At 41.1% G+C, this 21,323-nt stretch overlaps 1 protein-coding gene across 3 annotated transcripts in view; it reads left to right on the forward strand.

Annotated features, from left to right (window-relative positions):
• Positions 1-21,323, forward strand: part of FAM114A1 (family with sequence similarity 114 member A1) — a 78,134-nt gene that overhangs the window by 23,038 nt on the left and 33,773 nt on the right. Inside the window, exons 3-6 of one of the 3 annotated variants that reach the window (XM_019025883.4) lie at positions 738-825; positions 14,485-14,598; positions 14,718-14,824; positions 17,547-17,681. In XM_019025883.4, coding sequence (XP_018881428.2) covers positions 738-825; positions 14,485-14,598; positions 14,718-14,824; positions 17,547-17,681 — 444 coding nt within the window. Of the gene's footprint in view, positions 1-737; positions 826-14,484; positions 14,599-14,717; positions 14,825-17,546; positions 17,682-21,323 lie in introns of those variants that run through there. The other 2 variants (XM_031010418.3, XM_031010419.3) reach the window with 2 other exon arrangements.

Raw genomic sequence — 21,323 nt, forward strand, 5'->3', positions numbered from 1 at the left:
GCGTGGTGGATATAACAGGGTCACCCACATAGCCTGAGTTTTCAACTTCTGTTCATGCACACAGTTCACACTGAACCACAGTCTCTCAGTTCCAATTCCAAAAACCTAGGCAAACGAATTGGAATCCACTGAGGTCAGGGACAGTCTTATCCCTGTGTTATAGGAGTCACTATGAGTGAAGCAGGGCACCTTGAATCAAAGGTTTCTACCTTGCAAGCCTTCCTGTCACTACTGCCCATCCATCGCCAGGTGTATTGACGCTTTTTAGACACTTTGCCCATCATCCATGCCAAAGCACCTGCCTACTGCCCCAGAGTTTAAAAGTTAGCTCTACCTTGAAGAGCACATTTTTTAAAGCCCTGTAAGAATTGCCTGGGTCCAGATCATTTTGAACTTTTTCAAATCACTCTTGTGCCCTCATGCGTATCTTTTTCCCATGCAGCCTTTTCCCTGTCTTCTAAATAATAAGAGAATCGAGGCTCAGTTAACATCAAACTCCCTTCTCACTTCAAACCAAGCCTTCAGAAGCCAACATCAGCACTAATCAATTTGGTTCCAAAGTACACATTGCAGTGTGGTTTGGGATATTCTTTTATGACCCTTATAAACTATAAGCCAATTAGATACGGTTGTTGGTGATTCTTTTCCAAACCTCCTCTTTGTTTCAAACCAATAGGTGTTTTTCCATTCAGAGATATACTGAATTTCTGACCTGTGGCTAATTTGTTTTTCTCCAGGCTGTGGATTCCCCTCCAAGTGGAGGAGGATGGGCAGGCTGGGGATCCTGGGGCAAATCTCTGCTGTCGTCAGCATCTGCCACAGTAGGTAAGCATTGTGTGTTGCATTGGAATAGACAAAGTGCCAAAGCCTAATAGGATAGGACGTTTTGATCGTACTGTATACTAATAGAGTTTAACATTAGCCCGTGAGCAAACCATGTTTAGTGCTTACTATTCTAAGTGCTTCATTTATTCCTCCAATACATTTGTTCCTCAAAATAACCCTATATGGAGGAACTGTTGTTTGCTGCACTTTACAGATAAGGAAGCTAATCAGAGAGAGACTAAGACCTTGACCAAAGTCAGGAATGTCTGGGTTGCAATTTAAAAACCAAGTAGTATGGCTTTTAGCCACTATATTATATGGTCTTTTAAAGTATAATATATTCTTAAAGCTTCGTGTTTATCATCCCACTTGAATTTTTTTAGTGCACAACTCATCTACTCCCAAAAAGGATTTGAGATATCTTGATAAGAGGCATTTCATTAGCAGGATATTAAAATATAAGTAGAAAACAATGTGCTGGTAGGGAGGATATATATTTTATATATCCCATGGCTAATAGAGTTTTTGTAATTGAGTATTGACCTCAACTCTGAGCTTCTTGGCTGCCAGTACATTATTTATTTCTCTTTGAAAACAAAATTTTAATTTAAATAAATATATTTTTCTGGTTTTAAATTTTTAAAGAAATTTCCTGTATTTGTTCTTATACAAAGAGAAAATATGATGGACAGTGTAGTGTCTTCCTGAGTGCAAATTTGTCATGATATTCTTCATGTTACCATTTCTTCTATTCTCTCTTCATGAGAACTGAAGGTATAACATCAATATGTCGAAGATAATTTAGCAAAGGCATTTCATCTTGAAGGTGGAATGTAAGAAGACAGGGGAAGCCACAGGTAACAGAGTTTTCACATCATCCACTTCAGGTATTCTAAGGTGCAGTCAATGGCCATGAGGACCTTGCGATGGGCCATGAATTGGTCCACTTCACTGCTACTCCTAAAACCAGGAAGGTCTTCAGGCCTTTTGCCCCACCCCAACGGACCATGACCACAGTGTTAAGGGCCAGATATCTAACTTGACAGAGCTTAGGCTGCCTGGAAGAATGGATAGATTGCATTCCTCTAATTCCATCTCTGTCAAATATCAGTTTGCTCAGGAAGGTTCTGGGAAGAAGTAGCAATGGCCAAATAAATGTTGATCTCTCTGGTAAGCCTGGAGAGCAGATTTTCTCTATTTCTTATTAAGGGGATGGCTATGCCTTGAGTACCACATATGCAGATGACAAAATTAACTAAATTCAAGTAGAGGCGCCTGTTTTGTTTTCTGAACAGGATGCTATCTCTTCACAAGGGTGAGGACAAGCACCTGCAGGCATGTCTGTCCTTGGAAAAATGTTTGAACTTAGTGGCTATCAAAAGGATCTTGCCACTGGTGGCACTTAGAAGTGACATGCTTTCTAAGCCGAAAACTAAAAAGGAGGTTCTAAAAGATTGTTTTAATTGGAATAAGTCATGAAAAAGTAAATAATATGGTCACTAAAATTATACAGCTCTTCTCGTGGTTTATATCATAAAACAGTCATGTGTCCCAGATGTTTCCAGTTTTAACCGCATCCAAACCACTCTGGTTTATAATGAATTGGTGGTTCGAGGGTTCTAGTATAGATGGAGGACTTACTCTTTCATTAAACTTTTAAATATAAGTTCCTGCCACAGTAAACACAGAAATCATCTGCCCCGTGGTAGCAGCTATAGGTGCTCTCTGTGCACACTTAAAGGTGCATCTCCCTGTAACTGCTCTAGCCCTGGTTGGTCAGACCATTTGCTGTTGTTTCTCATTCAGTGTCTGTACCTCATTGGACTTTGGGCTTTGTTGGACCCTCCCAAGTTTTCTGTCCATGAACTGACAGCTCTCCCATTGAATTTACTATCCAGCACCTTCTTAGGTGTGTTGCTATAATCTGACCTTTGCACACATGCAGCTTTGGTTCCAGTGGATGGTGCTCCAAGGCCTCTGGGTTTTGTTACCTGGTTCACATGTAACCAGTAGATGGCGCTGACTTTACTGCTTAAAAAGTGGGATGTGGCCAGGCATGGTGGCTCACGCCTGTAATCCTGGCACTTTGGGAGGCCGAGGTGGATGGATCATTTCAGGTCAGGAGTTCAAGACCAGCCTGGCCAACATGGTGAAAACCCATCTCTACTAAAAATACAAAAATTAGCTGGACGTGGTGGTGGGTGCCTGTAGTCCCAGCTACATGGGAGGCTGAGACAGGAGAATTGCTTGAACCCAGGAGGTGGAGGTTGCAGTGAACAGAGATTACGCCCCTGCACTCCAGCCTGGGCAATAGAACGAGAGTATGTCTCAAAAAAAAAAAAAAAAAAAAAGCAGGGTGTGGTTTTTCACAGCAGGTCCCTTTTGACTTGATCCGACGTCGTTGTCTTAATCTGCGGCCTGTGCTTGTGTTTGGGGTTGCTCTTAAAGTTTCTCTGTGTCTGAGCCACCATGCAGATAATAAATACTGCATCTTGTTACTCTCACAACAATTTATAAATTCTGATGGTTCTCACCTGGCTCTGAGTAGTCATTGATCCAGAAGAGCCTAGGGAGGTAAATTCCTGTAGGCCATCACGATCATTGTGCCAGTCACATGGTCACTGTGCCATGAAAAATAATATCCCGCTTTTTATGTAGTAATGTCAGCACCATCTACTGGTTATACTTGAACCAAGTAACAAAACCTAGAGGACTTGGAGCACAGTCCACTGGAACCAAATCTGCACGTATGCAAAGATCAGATTACAAAAGGACACCTAAGAAGACGCTGGATAGTAAATTCAATGGGCGAGCTGTCAGTCCGTGGATGGAAAAACTTGCCACTTTTCTTCTAGGGTGAGTAAACACGTGGTTTCTCTGAGAGTGTATGACATTCACACATTCCTTATGCAATATCAGAATGAAGTTCAGTATACCCTCTTGTATTAGTTTCTGTTGCTGTGTAAGGAATTACCACAGTTAAAGAGGCTGAAAACAACACGCATTCATTATTTTACAGTTTCCGTGGGTCAAGAGTTCAGGTATGGGACAGCTGCTCATGTAAAATAATGTGAGCTTAACAGGCTAAAATCAGGGTGGCAGCCAGCTGTATTCTCATCTGAGGCTCACTTTTACCTGAGGCAGCATGGCCCTGGGGTTGACACTATGCTTGTACATAATGGAATTTGTTCCTTGCTTGCCTCTCTCAATCCCAAGATAATGGCTCAACATAGACCACAGATCAGGAAGGCACCCATAACTTTTAAGTCTCTGGAGGATAGGGTGGTGCAGCTAGAAGGGGGCCCAGAGTTGAAGATGAGGCCAGTGGCTCTGCCAGCTGCTCAGCTGGCACCTCTGCTTTGAAGACGTCATCTTTCAGGGTCATTCACGTTGTTGGCAGAATTCAGATTTTGAAGTTGTAGGACTGAGGTCCCTGTTTTCCTGCTGATTATTGACCGGGGCTCACTTTCAGCTCTTAGAGGCTGCCCTCAGGTCCTCCTTCAAAGCCAGCAGGAAAATCTCTCTCATGCTTCAAATCGCTACCTTCAGGAAGGGCCCCTTTGTTTTAAAGACGCTCCTGATTAGTTCAGGCGCACTAAGGATGATCTCTCTTTTGAGTCACTGAAATTCAACTGATCAAGGACCTTAATTACATCTGAAAATTCTCTCCATCATTGCTGGATAGAGTAACCTAATCACAGGGGTGAAATCCCATCCTGTTTACACTCCGGCTCACACTCCAAAGGGAAGGGATCACATAGGGTGTATACATCTGGGAACAAGAATCTTGGGGCCATCTCTCAATACGGTCATGCTTCCCTTAACAATGGGAATACCTTCTGAGAAATGGGTCGTTGGGTGATTTAATCATTGTGCAAACCTCACAAAGTATACACAGACCTACACAGCTAGGCTATATGGTAGAGCCTATTGCTCCGAGGCTGCAAACATAGGACAGCTTATTACTGTACTGAATACTGTAGGCAATTGTAACACAGTAATAAGTATTTGTGTATTTCACACATCTAAACATAGAAAAGGCACAGGAAAAATATGGTATTATAATCTTATGGGACCACTGTCATAGATGTGGCCCGTTGTTGACCGAAAGTTTGTCATGTGGTGCATCCCGCCTACCTTAATTCTCTTCTCATCTCTGTTTGAGATCTTTGTCAGTTACACCACCAATTACAGAACTTTAGTATTTTCTATGGTTCTGGCTACATGCTGGAATTTTGAAAAGCCAGCAAATCTTGGCATTTTTCTCTTGTTTGCATACAAAATGGCAAAGGGTACATGAGGAAAGTCATTAAAATTTTGAAATATTGATGCTCGTTCTAAAAGTCCCTTTGGAGAAATTTTAGAGCTGTCTTTAGAAAAGCAGGTACTAAAATTGTTCATCACCACTGATCATCACTACCCACCCCCTCCCCCCAAAATGAATGCAATAGAAGTATAACTGAAAACCCTCCCTAAATTGCTCTTACTGCATATTTTGGAGATTTCTGATGAGGACATGCTGTGACTTTATGTAGTGATAGTAGTTAAAACAAAAGCAATATATATTTCAAAATTGGACAAGTGTCTTTGTAGACCTGTACAGAACTAAAGCATGTAGCCTAACAGGAGGCTGAAGTCGTGGGTTCCCAGGCTGGAAACAAGCACTGGTGGTTGGGAGTTTAACTCCTGAAAGGTAAGAGGGATCATAAGTAGCCCACACATGGAGCCAGGCTCACAGCCTGAAACAGGTTGGAATGGGGCTCAAAGATCTGTGAACAGAAAATTTAAAGTTATGGGTGCCTTCCTGATCTGTGGTCTATGTTGAGCCACTATCTTGGGATTGAGAGAGGCAAGCGAGGCACAACTTCTGCTATGTACAGGCATAGTGTCAATCCCAGGGCTTTACAGCATTAGCAGTTTATTATCATCAGGCAAAGAAACTTATTGGAAAACAGATCATTCACAGTAGTAGACAAGCTTTGAAGATTTATAAATTGCCTGTGGAAAGTAAGGAAAGAAAATAACCACATGTTCAATTGCAATTGATTTCCACTCAGAAACCTCATGTATACCCCCAGGGTAATTCCAACTGCAGACAGGGGTGCAAAACATATAGACATTAACAAAACACAGAGCTGTCAATTGAGCACTAGAAATGGAAACCATTACCTCTTACAGTTGTTGAAAAACTGCAGTTAGAATAGTTAGAACTGTTGAGAGTTGGCAGGAGAGTAATAGGAGAATAGAAACAATTGAAAAATGGTAATCTCTTGGAATGAGCACTGTATCATGAGTCATAAGACCTGAGACCTGGTCCTGAATGCAGCTAACTTGTGATCACAAGGCACTGTTACTAACTAGCTACACTGTGCCCTTAACCTAAGACTCAGGTTCTTTGTATGGAAAAACGTGGGTGAAAAAACTGGAGAAATTCTAAGGTCTCTTCCAACTTCCAGAATATGTTGATACCATATCCTGTGTCTATGCATAGAAGGAGAAAGATATTTGTGCCCACTGTGCTAAGTGGAAAAATACAGAAAACTAATTGAAATTATGTCTACTCTTTATTTTTATATTTTATCTTTTGCCTCAATACTCTTTGACTCTGAGGTTAAGGGAAAACGAGAAAAAGTGACCTTCCTAATGCTTATACAAAATCAAACATTTTTCAGCCAACAATTATTTTTGGAGAGGACTTAACTCTTGCATTAGGCTCAACTACAGCTACACTGTCATCACATTCTTAGAAGATTTGATCACCTGTCACCCATGCCTTTGGACAAGTTTGTGAAATGAAGTAAGCTTGGTTATTATTTCCAGGCAGACACAAGAGTAGAAAACATTTTAGAAAAGAGGGTTTTTGGGGAGGCTGAGGCAGGTGAATCACTTGAGGTCAGGAGTTCAAGACCAGCCTGGCCAACATGGCAAAACCCCATCTCTACTAAAAAAAAAAATACAAAAATTAGCTGGGTGTGGTGACATGCCCCTGTAGTACCAGCTGCTTGGAGGCTACGACAGAAGAATCACTTGAGCCTGGGAGATGGAGGTTGCAGTGAGCCAAGATTGCACCACTGCACTCCAGCCTGGGCAACAGAACAAGACTCTGTTTCAAAAAAAAAGAAAGAAAGAAAAAAGAAAAGAGGGTTTTGATAGTAGTTCCAAATCCCACAGGATCTTATAGACCTGACTTGTTCCTAAAATGTATTACTAGGCTAAGAGTGATAGACCAGTAGTCAAAATGAAAGTCAACAATGCTAAAACATATATAAGTGTACAAAAGGAAGAGCTCTATAGTAGAATAGAGTAATTTATTTCTAGATACCACCGAAGGCTTAAATGTTTATTTGAAATTCTAGTTTTGACAGTTTTATGAGTTTAAACATCTTATGCAAGAGTACCTGAGGTTGAGGGTTGGTGTGTACGGAATGTACCTGATATGTATATTTACTTTTTCCAAAATTATCATTGTTCCCCTTCCTCATCCTCTCCCAAGGTACATAGTTTTTTCCTTCTGCACATTTTAATGAAACTCTTCTAGCAGCCCTGTCAGAAATGACAGTGTTTATTACAGAGAATGGCAAACTTGTCAAAATGATACTACGATGAGAAATCGTCACTGTATAAATCACCGTCGATAGCGCATGGATTCATTTTTGAAGGTGACATTGCTGATGATATGAAATTTCTCAAGGAGCAATGAGACAAAGAGAATAGGAATAATGCTTAGAGTTTGTCCATCGTCCTTTAGATTCTATGAATAAAACACAGGGGTTAATGAGTTTCTGTTGGACTTCTGGGCAAATATCATCAGTTCAGTAACACTTCTTGTCTATTTTGAGCCTAAAGGGAAGTAAGCATCTGATTACAGAGTGGACATCAACCATCATATGGAGAGGAAAGACTATTCCAAAGGAAGGTAGATTGGCTCCCTTTTTGCTGCGCTGTAGTTCGCTTTGGTTGAGCATGGCAGTATCAACTTGTGCTTTTCTGAACAATTGCTCTTCACAACTTTTTATAATATCTTGAACTCATCGATAGAAGAGTCTGAAACACAGTCAGTACTTTATATATGTGTGTAATATATATGTTATATATGTTATATATTATATATGTAATATATATGTTATATATGTAATATATATTGTTATATATGTAATATATGTTATATATGTAGTATATGTTTCATATATATGTAATATATATATATAGACAGATATAGATATATCTATCTCCATTCCGTGGAATACTATGCAGCCATTAAAAAGACCAAGGTAGATCAGTTTTCTAGGTTGGATGCCCAACAGAGGGATGAGGCAGAAATTGTGTGCTGGAGTTTTACTGTGAAGTGCTTTCTGGAACAAGCTTTGCAAGAGAGCAAAGGATTGGGAAGCAAAACTGAGCCAAGGGAGAAGCTGAACTGCAGTGTCATTACAGCAGAGGTCTTAACCTATCCCATTGGGAGCTTGGGGTTTGGGATGACTCTTAGGAGATGTCTTCCATTAATCCACAGCACTGGGCCTTTATATCAACAGCTCCCTCATTGACCAGTCACTGTAGTATAGTCTTGGTGGAACCAACTCCCTTTGGTCAAGGGCAATTCAAAGGGAGGCATTTATTTAGTTGAGCGCTGTCAGTAGACAACACTCCCAGAATCAAGGAGAATGAGCACTGTGATTCCAGGCAGCACATAGCACACAGCACTATCTGTGTGTGCTGAGACTTCAACTGTGAACTGCCAAATGGGAAAAGCCAGGTCCAGAAGACTTATATGTAGGTAAATATGCTTTTATATTCTTGAAAGGAATCACAAGAAATAATTAGAATTGTTATCTTTAGAAGGAAGTCTTTCAAAAGCTCCAAGCATTGCTTTTTTTAGAAGTCACTCCTATATCAGAGCAAATACATTAAAATGTACCCACATTTTTCATTACATTTCCTACACACACACACATATGTAACTATGTAGGAGTTGAATTTATTTGAATGATAATAGACCAGCTGATCCAATATTACATTTTGAATACATTTAAGTAAATATTAATTACTATCTAATTTGCAATTTTTTTTTTCTTTTAAAGCCAACAGTTTTTGCAGGCCTTAATTATTTCCACAGGACCTTATAAGTTCATACACTCTATTGCTTATTACGTTACTGAAATCTATCTAAGCAGAAAGAGGCTGGCCCACCTTCTGTTATCTATGTTTCTATACTCTTTGGATTTGCTAATATTATGAAATTTTTATTTTTTAAATCTGCACATGAAAACATGCTCAACACCACTAATCATTAGGGAAATGCTAATCAAAACTGTGATGAGATACTACCTCACACCCATTAGAATGACGTTTTGAAAATTTTTTTTACCACTAATATTTCAGTATAAGAATGACGATTATTTAAAAAAAAAACAGAAAATAAGCGTTGGTGAGGATGTGGAGAAACTGGAACCCTTGTGTACTCTTGGTGGGGTTATAAAATGGTACAGCTGCTGTGGAAGACAGTTCCTCAAAAAACTAAAAACAGAATTACCATATGATCCACCAATTCCACTTCTGATTATATTTCCAAAAGAATTAAAGGCAGGGTCCCAAGGAGATATTTGTACACCCATGATCATAGCAGCATTATTCACAATAGCTAAAACACAGAAGCAACCAAAGTGTCTGTCGACAGATGAATGGAAAAGCAAAATGTGGTCTTTACATACAAGGGAATATTATTCAGATTTTAAAAAGAAGGAAATTCTGACATATGTTACAACATGGATGAACCTTGAGGACATTATTCTAAGTGAAATGAGCCAGTCACAAAAAGACAAATACCGTGTGATTCCACTTCTTTGAGGCACTTAGAAATAGTCAAAATCATAGAGATTTGAGAACGTTCTGACTACTGGAATGTAGAATGATGGTCGCCAGGGGCTGGTAAAAGAGGAGAGTGGGGAGTTATTGTTTAAATGGGTATAGAGTTTCCATTTTATACAAGGGAAAAAGTTCTGGAGATGGATGGTGGTGATGGTTGCATGATATTGTGAAGGTATTTGGTATCTCTGAACTATTCAGGTAGGAAAAGTTAAGATGGTAAAATGCATGTCATGTGCATTTTACCACAAAAAAAAATGGAGTAAAAATTCAACCAGATATATCAGAGATGTGATATTATGGGATTTTTAAAAGTCTCTTTTTAATACATTCATTTTTTGAAAAAGAAGGAGAAAGAGAAAGTTAAAATAAGAAAAAGAAGGAAATATTGTCTTAAAAAATAAAACAAGCTAAAAGGGAGAAACTTTCCTGATGAGTTAGCGTGGGCCCTTCTCGTGATCCTTTAGCATATGGGACCAATAGGAAGTACCCATTGAGCTACCCAGTCATCCAGGGTGCTGCAGAGAACTGCTGTTGCTTCCCTGAGTTACCACTTGGTCAGAGAGAACTTCCCAGCATATTCTCTTGGTTTTTTTTGAGCTGGAGTCCTAGTCTGGCTCTGTCACCCAGGCTGGAGTGCGATGGTGCAAACTCAGCTCGCTGCACCCCTGCCTCCTGGGTTCAAGCGATTCTCCTGCCTCAGCCTCCCAAGTAGCTGGGATTACAGGCGCCTGCCACCACACCCGGCAAATTTTGTATTGTATTTTTGGTAGAGGTGGGGTTTCACCATGTTGGCCAGGATGGTCTCGAACTCCTGATCTCAGGTGATCCGCCTACCTCGGCCTCCCAAAGTGCTGGGATTACAGGCGTGAGCCACCATGCCCGGTCCAGCACAGCCAGCAGTTATTTCATCTTTCCAGAAAGAGGAGAGACTTCCCTTCAATGGCTTTTTGATCCTGGCGGAATTCACAAGAAGAGAGCTTCAAAAGATCACAGTGCTTTGCGGGAAGAAAAAGATCAAAGTGGATGTGTAAGATAGCCCTACACAGTGTCTTGAGAATACAGCCTGCACAGCACAGGGATGATCCTAAAAACACTAAGCTATGCCATCACTAGACACAGTTGACAGGGAGAGGGTTAGAGTCAGGTTTCACCCTGGAGGTGATCTTCACCTTGTTCTTTGGTCAAGGTAAGGTAAGTCAAGTGCACTTTAGAATAAAACAATGTTTTAAAAAGTAGGAAGCTCCAAACCAAGGATCTGATTTCCAAGGAGTTACAGAAATGGGATTAAAATGACATTTAATCAACTATAAATGACACATAAAACTTTCTTAACATAACATAATGATTACACATGTGGGTTCTAGAGTCAGAAGGACTGAGTTGGAATCCTGCCTTTGTCACTGATTGGCTTTAGGACCTTGGGAAAGTGATTTCGCCTCACCAGGTCTCAGTTTTCTCAGTTGTGAAATGAGTATACTAATATCCCTTACCTCATAAGATCATTGAGAAGATTAAATGAGATAATGTACTGTACTAAAAGTATTTAGTACAGTGTTAGGACATAGTAAGTGCTCAATAAATGTCGGCCATAGCAGAGATTTCACATGTTTCTTCTCAATAATCTCGCAAAACTCTGAGAGGTAATCCTCCTTTCAGAGAATGCACAGCAGCAGAGACTCAGAGAGGTTAAGTAGCTCACCAGCATTACACAGCTCATAAATGATGGGAGCAGAAATCCTCCACAAGACTCCTGACTCCTAAGTTTAAGGTATTTTCCATTCGAGTATAGGTGGTAAATTAAATACCAGCCAATCGTTCAGCATTTATTTTAAAATGATACATTATCAAAGCATTTGTATGACATTCTCATCTTCTTTGCAGCACTCACCTTCTATTGCAGTCAGCCAAAGAGTAGAGGATATTCCATCTTTAGAACCATGGAATTTAGAGGGGTTTCAGATTTTGGGGATACTTGGGGTTTGGGATGACACATGAAGAAATTAATCCATGAACTGTACCCTATAGTATTATTCATATTTGTCGTTTTTCTCTTATTAGTAGGTCCCAGTCAGTACCTCTGGAGATGAAATCACTCCCAATCAAAAGGCAACAGTGACTTCATATTATTATTTTCTTGCTCTGGACACTAGATGTCACACTAAGTAAAGTTTTAGAGGTTACTCTTTAGGGTAAGGTGTGGCACAGTGTCTAAAACCTTAGCTGTGAAAAATGATAGCTCATACATAAATATAAAGCTGAACTTTATATTTATTTTTTGTTTCTTTTTTTTTGTAAAGCTGAACTTTATATTTCTAGTAGAATGCAGTAAAAGGGTACTTTCCCTAACAAAAAATTCAGAAAAAGAATTGTTAATAAGAAAATGTAGTTGGAATAGCAGCCTATTTTGATGTCTGTTAAACAGATAGATCCCATTTATATGCAGATAAAATCGTATTTCCTTCTAGTAACAAAGTGATTTTTCTAGAGGCGGCTCATGTATACATATCTGTGATCGTTTATGTTCTGAGATGGCGAGAAGCCATTCTTCCTGCAAAAAGAACCAGACATTATCCTAACCTGCAAGGGACGGAGAAGGTGAAAGAAGAGATACTGAATATGAGTTTCATTATCTCCTGAAACAGTCTCAGGGAAGGATGTGTGATCATCTTTCTTGAGTGGCTTAAGCAAAGAAGACAGAGAAGATGGTGCCTCCCAGCCTCCTTGACCTCATTTTTTTCCTTGATTTTGGCTCTCAGAAATCTAGATGAGAATCATAGGTTGAGATTTGGAGGCACATTATTTCCTTTTGGAAAATGCATATATATATTTTTAATGGCAGGGAAGTTGGACTCAGTATGTAAAAGAGTAAGATATTCTATCCTCTAACTTAAATGTGTTATTGAAACTTCAATAAGTTTCCATTGAAATGCTTGAAATTCATTGGACGCTAGAGATAATTAATTCAAGCCTTAACAGTCGCAGTACACCTTTATTTTTTCAAGTAACTCAGTAATTAATTTGAACTGTGTCTAATGATCTGCACATGACTATAAACACGTATTTCTATATGTGATTACAGTTGTAAATAATGTTTACGTTTCAGGGTTTTCTAGGTAGTGTATAAGGACAGGTGATTTCCATTGGACATAATTCCTTCTACATTTGTCAAATATCAGTGCCTTGTTTATGCTAAGATCACTAGGATAAATAAGGTTACAACTGCTAAAATGCTACTCTTTAGGTTTGGGAGTCATCCATGTCTTCCCCTTTCTTATTCAGGAAATGGGCAATTGGTTATTTTAACAGTGCCTTCTAAGACTAGGTGGTTCTAGTTAGCTCTCAAATTCTGTTGGGACTTGGGACGTTTTTCCTCATATTACTGCCTTGTGTTTTAGCAACCTGAGGTTACCCAGGTCCCGAGAGAAATCTTTCATTTTCTCCGTGAGTGCTCAGGGGATGGGGAGTTCTGTGATGATGGCAGCCTGTGCTGTTTCTCCTTCAAGAAGTCAGACAGCCACTTTGGACCATCCGTAGGCTATTCATTCCTTCAACGGTTTGACAACTCAGAAAAGCTATAGCTCATCGTGAAGGCCTCAAAGGGAGGAAAATCTCTCCAGAATAAAATGTAGACAAGACTATGTCCCTATCAGGTCAAAGTTTGGGGTCAAAGGTTGGGGTTTTTCCATGTGGGTAGGAAGGTCAGCTCTGTATTTACCAAATAGTTATTGAATAACCGCTCTGCCTGGCTCGGGGAACAAGGGTATTATCCCTGCTTAGATGGAGTAAAACCTGTGCTCTTCACCTGCCTGACTGCTGTTAAAGTTGATTTATATCATTATTAAGACAACTGTCGGGGCTGTTGGGTGGCCTTCCTGGTTTCTCCACTGACTTGCCTTTTGATTTTTGAATGTCGGCTCCAGGACCTTCATTCTCCATGCCCAAAGGAAGGCCTAATGCTTTAAAGAAATATTCTGAGGTTCAGGTGATTTCAATCCAACCAATATTAATTGATCATCTGCAATGTGCTAAGCCTGCAAGGAATCAAAAAAATGAATGAAGAATATCTTCCGTAAGGAGCTTACAAAAGAGTAAAGAGGATGGGACAGGTACACTATACAAAGACTGTGTTGAGCTTAGAATTCCAGGTTGATAGCTAGGTGGTGTGAGAAGCAAAAGCAAACAGTGAAGCATCCGGGAGCACTTTACCTACGTGTATCTCATTTGCACGTCACAATAACTCAATGAGGAAACTGAGTCACAGAGAGGCTAGGTAACTTCTCCAAGGTCATTCAACCAGGCAGGGGTGAAACTGAGCTCATATTGGAACCCACATCTCAGGGAGCAGGGATTCCTCTTTCTTTCAATCAGGATGTACTTCTACAGGCCAGGTGCGATGGCTCACACCTGTAATCCCAGCACTTTGGGAGGCAGAGGTGAGCCAATCACCTGAGGTCAGGAGTTCGAGACAAGCCTGGCCAACACTTAGTGAAACCTAGTCTCCACTAAAGGCACAAAAATTAGCCGGGCGTGGTGGTGTGCATCTGTAATCCCAGCTGCTAGGGAGGCTGAAGCAGGAGAATCACTTGAACTCGGGAGGCGGAGGTTGCAGTGAGCCAAGATTTCACCACTGCACTCCAGCCTGGGTGACAGAGCAAGACTCCATCTTTTTTTTTTTTTTAAAAAAAAAAGAAAGTTGTACTTCTACAACTTGAAACAGCTTTGTAAGATTCGGTGGAGGATTTGCAGACCATGGATTTCTAATGTATCCATGAACCATATTTTTATTTCCAACAGGTCATGGATTGACGGCAGTCAAGGAAAAAGCAGGGGCCACTCTACGGATTCATGGTGTAAATTCTGGATCTTCTGAAGGGGCCCAACCAAATACTGAAAACGGAGTCCCTGAAAGTGAGTGATGTGTCTCATCTGGGTGTTCTTGGACTTTATTACACCATGTGCATAATCAGAGGTTTTCCAAGTTCAGATCAGCAACATGAACTCTTAAAGGATTTCTTTTTTCTCTTTAGTAACAGATGCAGCCACAGATCAGGGCCCTGCAGAAAGCCCACCCACTTCCCCTTCATCGGCCTCTCGGGGTATGCTGTCTGCCATCACCAATGTGGTTCAAAACACAGTGAGTCGCTGGCTGCTTCCTCTCTTTCCCCTGTATTTCCCAGGGCCTTCTTTTGATATTTCCATTTACCAGTGACCCAGATACATCAGAGAAACGATGGCCTTGCTCAGAACTTTGGATTATGGTTTTTTTTTTAATGTTTTCTGCTACAAAGTAGACGTAACCTTGGATTCAAAATAATAAGGGCAAAATGAAATATATTTTATGTTTAAAAGAAGGGAGCTGTTCGGAAGGAACATTTTTCAGTCTGATTTAACAGTGTCCTTTCCAGCTGCGGCAAGGACAGCCTCTGGTTGAGGGGAGAGAACTCTTTATCAGAGCTGGGACAGCTGTTTTTCCTAAATGCTCTGCTTATCTTATCCCTGAGTTTGAAAAAGCATTAAACCGTTTAAATAAAAAGTACCAGTTACAAGACAGGAAAAACAGCCCAAATATGTTTCTGAAGTGTTTCCAGAGACCAGCGTTCTTCCCCCATCCCTACCTCTTCATTCCCACCCTTCCTCTTCCTTATATCACCCTAAGTGTATCCCCCCAGATCCCTGCCTACCTCTTAAAAGAAGCTCAATATTAGCAGCAAAACATTGGTGAATAATGAAAAAAGGGGAGGCACCTCAACTGAGATAAGGCAGGTAGCTGGTCCTCAGGGTCAGGGAGCAAAGATTTATTTTGTTTTTTCTTTTGTTTTTTTGAGATGGAGTCTCACTCTTGTCCCCTAGACTGGCGTGCAGTGGTGCGATCTCGGCTCACTGCAACCTCCGCATCCCTGATTCAAGTGATTCTCCCACCTCAGCCTCCCAAGTAGCTGGGATTACAGGTGCCCATCACCACACCCAGCTAATTTTTGTGTTTTTAGTAGAGATGGGGTTTCACCATGTTGGCCAGGCTTGTCTTGAACTCTTGACCTCAGGTGATCCTCCCTTCTCGGCCTCCCAAAATGCTGAGATTACAGGTGTGAAGGTGTATTTCTTACTATGTAAACTAACTAGTTTTTCTAAAAATATGGCTCGTGTCTCATTTATTCGTTCATTCATTCATTCATTAAAAGAAAAGCAACAACACAAACATGATTAGCCCTCACCATGTTCCAGTATCTATGCTAGATCTTGGATATATGCTGGCAAACAAGAGGGCACAATATCCCAGAGGACTGAGGCAACTGAACAAATAAACACAATGTAATTCGGGAAGAGGTGAGGGCTGCGGTCAAACATGAGAGGATCTCACCCAGACCTTGGGGTCAGGACATGCCAGAAATATAGAAAATGACTGGTCTTCTCCTTGCTATTTGAGGACCTCTATACTGGGGTGGGGTGAAGTAAGGAGGAGCAGCAAATCTGTCTTAGGAGTCAAATAGCAATACAAATCAACCACCCCCGTGGGGGGTTTGTAGGATGGGAGATGGATGGAACTCTGTCAGTATCTCTGGTATAAGAAATGAATGCACGGCCTATCTGAGCTACCAAGAGGGCACTCTGAGTTTGTCTTCAGCAGCCTCACATTCCTTTCTGTGTTCTCTCCAACCTTCTTGACCCCTTTTTCCCAAGTTCCAGACACTACCCCTCCAAGTCTATCCTTAACACAAATCCCTGTGTCCTTTCTTCCACCATTTTATTCTCAATAAAATAATTTTTCATAGGATGTTAGCAGGCACTAAGTCAAATTACACAGAAGTGTGAATTGCTGCTGTCCCATCATCCCCCCGAAGTGTGCGCACTGAAAACTGATTTACAGCATGATTACTGGTTGGCTCCCAAATCTAAAAACAAAGTCTAAATACCCAAGATGAAAATAAAGTATATTAATTCTATGAAATTAAATATTTCTATTTAAATGATAATTATGAAGATTGGAAAATGCATATCAGTAATAATATCATAATAAAATACAATTTATATCATTTTTATATATGGTGGGGAAAAACACAGATGTATGCATATTATAATTGCAGTTATACAGTTGGAGTGTATGTATGAAAGAGTTGCAAAGAAATGTACGCAGTTCTGTTCACTTGAATAGTTTATGTGTGAGTAAGTCTGGGTTATTTTAATTTTTTAAAAAAAGCAACAATGACTGACAAAGGGATTTGCAGGAGGATAGCTATATAATACACCAGTTTCTAAAGCCAGAAGTACAAGGAAATCAACCTGTCTTATTTCATGGATATACTAATTATAGGCAGTTATTGCTAGTTTCTGAGAGTATGCAAGAACCATCTGAAACAGCCTGAGGGTCTTACCCTCCAGGGCCCTAGATTAAAGAATTCCCTAAATTAGCAGGACTATTTGACATTTTAATAGACTGCTCTAAGCAACTCTGTTACTTGGGTTAAAAAAATTTTTAAACAGAAACAGCAATTTATTTTATGTTAATTTTATGTCTTAGCAATTTATTTTATGTTAATTTTATGTCTTAGATACACATCCATTCATACACAGAGAGCCCGTAAAATTAATCCCTTTGTGGGAATAATTTTATTTTATGTGCTTTGTTTTTTTTCTAAGCATCAGTTTTTAATAACATTGTATGTCCTACAAATTATATAACATATGCTTTTCCAAGGAAACGAAAATAGGATTAAATGGATGATAAATCTGATGAGAAAAAATTATGACTTTATATTGATTTTAATATTTGAAGATAGTGCCAGTTACCTAGGAGTTGCTGACCGCTGCGAAACAGCAAAACCTAAACATCTAATCTCATGCAGTTATCTCATCTGCAGGGTAAAAGTGTCTTAACTGGAGGCCTTGATGCGTTGGAATTCATCGGCAAGAAAACCATGAATGTCCTTGCGGAAAGTGACCCGGGCTTTAAGCGGACCAAGACGCTCATGGAGAGAACTGTTTCCTTGTCTCAGGTTGGATTATATACTTTTGCAATTTTTTCTTTCAGTCAATAAAGTAAATAAATTTTTTATTTATCTTTTTGAATAGCTCATTTAAAGCATGTGATTCAAATCAAATGACACCAAAGAGCAGAGAGAGAAAACTGAGCTTCTAATACCCCCGTTTCCCCAGTCACTTAATTCCTCAGAGGAGACAACCAGTTAACAGTTTCTTAAGGAGTCTATCAGAGACCGCATAGAGATATGGATATAGATCTATAGATGCAGCTATACATAAATATACAGATGTAAAAGTACATATGTATGCATGTGGATAGACATGCACATAAATACACACATACTTTTTCAACCCAGTGGTGGCATACTAAACACACTCTTGTTCCTTGCTTAATTCACTTAATATTATTTCTTGAAGATGATCCATTTATGTCATGGTATGCATCCCATCTCTACCACTTAGTAGCTGTGTGACCTTGGGCAAGTTACTTAGCCCCTCTGTGCCTCAGCTTACTCATCTGTACACTGGGGATAATTTAAGTACCTACCAATAACTTTGTCGTGAGGATATGCTGAGTTAGAATAGAACCCAGCTCTTAGTAAGCATTCAGAAATGTTAGTTGCTGTCATTGCCATTATTATGTGTCGGTATAATAGGTGGAAATGGTATCTCATTGGAATTTTAAATTCTATTTCTCTTGATATGTGCAAGGATGGTCTTCTCCTCTCACACTTGCAGCACTAAAGTTTTCCAGCCCTTCTTGCAAAACATAAAACAAAGAATTCAATCTGTCTTTGCTTACTTACAACAGTTAAGAAAATTGGAAATAATATTTGTCTTGTTTTCCAAATATGACTCTAATATTAAACTTGCTTTTCCAGATGGAACATGCCTAACTTACCCCACAGTCCAGGCATGCCCCAGTCCACCTCCTCCACGAGAGACTGATACACCAGGTCTCTGTGCTTTCCTGAAATCAGAGGCAGCTGATGCAGCAGTGGATTTTGTAAATGTCACAGGCAGGACTTGGTACTAGGAACCCATGAAGGTTGCCTTCATGAACAGCTATCACTGAGAATATGTTCATGGCAACCCCTAGAAGCTTTTGTTTTAGGCTATTTCTTCTTGTCTCTTCTGGAATAACCCAAGTATGAGCACTCCGATGTTATAGTCCAGGGAGGGACTTTGCAGGATCATCTAGACCATCACCCTGCTGCTCCTTGAAAAAGAAAATAGATGGCTGGGCACAGTGGCTCATGCTGGTAATCCCAGCACTTTGGGAGGCCGAGGCGGGCGGATCACCTGAGGTCAGGAGTTCGAGATCAGCCTGGCCAAGATGGTGAAACCCTGTCTTTACTAAAAATACAAAAAAAAAAAAATTAGCCGGATGTGGTGGCAAGCACCTGTAATCCCAGCTACTCGGGAGGCTGAGGCAGGGGAATTGCTTGAACCAGGGAGATGGTGATTACAGTGAGCTGAGATTGTGCCACTGCACTCTAGCCTGGGCAACAGAGCAGGACTGCATCTCAAAAAAAAAAAAGAAGAAGAAGAAAAAGGAAAATAGATTAGTATTAGTTAGGTAATTAGCACTAGATGTCATGAAAGAACAACCACCCCCAAGTATCAGTGTGGCTTAGAACAAAAAGGTTTACCTTTCGCTCCACAAAGTGCAGCATGAACATTCCTGCTCACACAGGAGGCTCGTCCCAGGGGGCTCTCATGGGTAGCACACTTCTGAGCCCACATCTTCTGGCCTCATCATCTTGAAATGCCTTACTTCCAGCCTCACAGAGAGGGGATGTGGAAGGCAATATCTGGTATTTCAGAAAGTGACGAGGGAGTGCCATGGGGAAAAAGACAAAGTAGAACAGGAAGAGGTGATCAGGAATCAGAAATATGGGTGTGAGGGGCAGGCTGAGTGTTAAGTAGGATAGTGAGGGGGCCTTGGGCAGATGATGACATGTGAGCAAATCCTTGAAGGAGATGAGAGCATTGGCAATGCAGGAACCTGAGTAAAGCTCATTCCAGGCCGAGGGAGAACTCACACAAAGGCCCTGCGTCAGGAGTGTCTGGTATGAACACAGAACAGCAGGATGCCCATGATGGAGAGGTGTGGGCTCCGGGCGAGAGCTGTTGAGGAGGACATCAGAGTGGTGAGAGGGAGTAGGTGATAGCAGATCATGGCAGACATTCATAAGGACCTTGGGTTTGACTGTTAGTGAAATGGGGAAACCATTGCAGCATTTTGAGAAAAGAAGTGACAGAATCTGATTTGTGCTTTAACAGGACCACTCTAGTTCCTGGGTAGAAAATTGGCTGGGAGGACCAAGGGCAGGGAGACTGGTTAGAGTGACTATCGGTCTGTGCCCTCCCAGAAACAGACACCAAGATGGGCTTAAACATGCAAGGATTTCATTAGGGGAAGTGCTTGTGTGAGAGAAAATGGGGAGGGAGCCCAGGAAGGCTGGGAGAACCATTAGACCAGGATGCCGGTCCCACCCCAGTGAAGAGAAGAGGGTGAGAAAAATGGGTGAAAGTGTCCCAGACTGCAGTGCGGCCTGGGAAAGGCTGGGCGAAGCCATGGGAAAGCCCTTCAGCCAAAGGCTACTGACAAAGGAGACCTCATCTTCCAGGAACAGGTCTGCCTTAGTGCCCTGCTGTACCAGTGATTGGCAGGGAAGAGCTGTGGGAGGCTGAAGGCTGGATTTTGAAGTCCAGCATTTATGCTCCCAGGAGTAGGAGGGAGGTCTGCAGGTTGCACTGTCACACCGTCCACTGGAGGCAATTGCGCTTTCAATTGCTGTTATCTAAACAAGAGATAATGGTGGCCCTGTGCAGCATGGAGGCCTTGTAGGTAGTGAGGAATGGCTGATTCTGGCTATAATTTGAAGATAGATCCAGATCGCTTGTTGGAATGAATGTGAGCTGTGAGATAAAAGCAGTTGTCAGGGATGGCTCCAAGGTCTTTCGGACAATTGGAAGGATGAAGCTCACATATTTTTCCTTTACACACTAAAGAAATATATAACTATGGAAACTAGAAGCATGCACGCATGCACTACCTACGTTTCTCACGTATTTTTATCCCAGTGGCACAGGGAATACTCTTTCTTTTTGTTTCTTTCTTCTTCTTCTTCTTTTTTTTTTTTTTTGAGACAGAGCCCTCACTCTGTCGCCCAGGATGGAGTGCAGTGGCGCGATCTTGACTCACTGCAAACTCCGCCTCCTGGGTTCAAGCAATTCCCCTGCCTCAGCCTCCTGAGTAGCTGGGATTACAGTGTGCACCACCACGCCCGGCTAATTTTTGTATTTTTAGTAGAGACGGGGTTTCACCATGTTGGCCAGGCTGGTCCCGAACTCCTGACCTCAGGTGATCCACCCTATTCGGCCTCGAAAAGTGCTGAGATTACAGGCATGAGCCACCGCGCCCAGCCAAGCGCAGGGAATACTCTTTAAATAACACGGGGACAGGGGGTCCTTGGATTCCACACATGGAAGTCTCCATAGCTTCTCTGTGTCAGGAATTCTTCCAGGCCAGGATCATTCCCTGCTATTGAAACCCACTTCCCTTTCTTTTCTAGTGGGAAAATAGAACCAGCATCCCTTGTCAAGCTGGTTATCCCTTAGGCAGCTTTAATTTCACTCCCCAGTTTTGT

The sequence above is a fragment of the Gorilla gorilla genome, chromosome 3 (genome assembly GCF_029281585.2).
Source record: "Gorilla gorilla gorilla isolate KB3781 chromosome 3, NHGRI_mGorGor1-v2.1_pri, whole genome shotgun sequence".
Classification (NCBI taxonomy): Eukaryota; Metazoa; Chordata; class Mammalia; order Primates; family Hominidae; genus Gorilla; species Gorilla gorilla.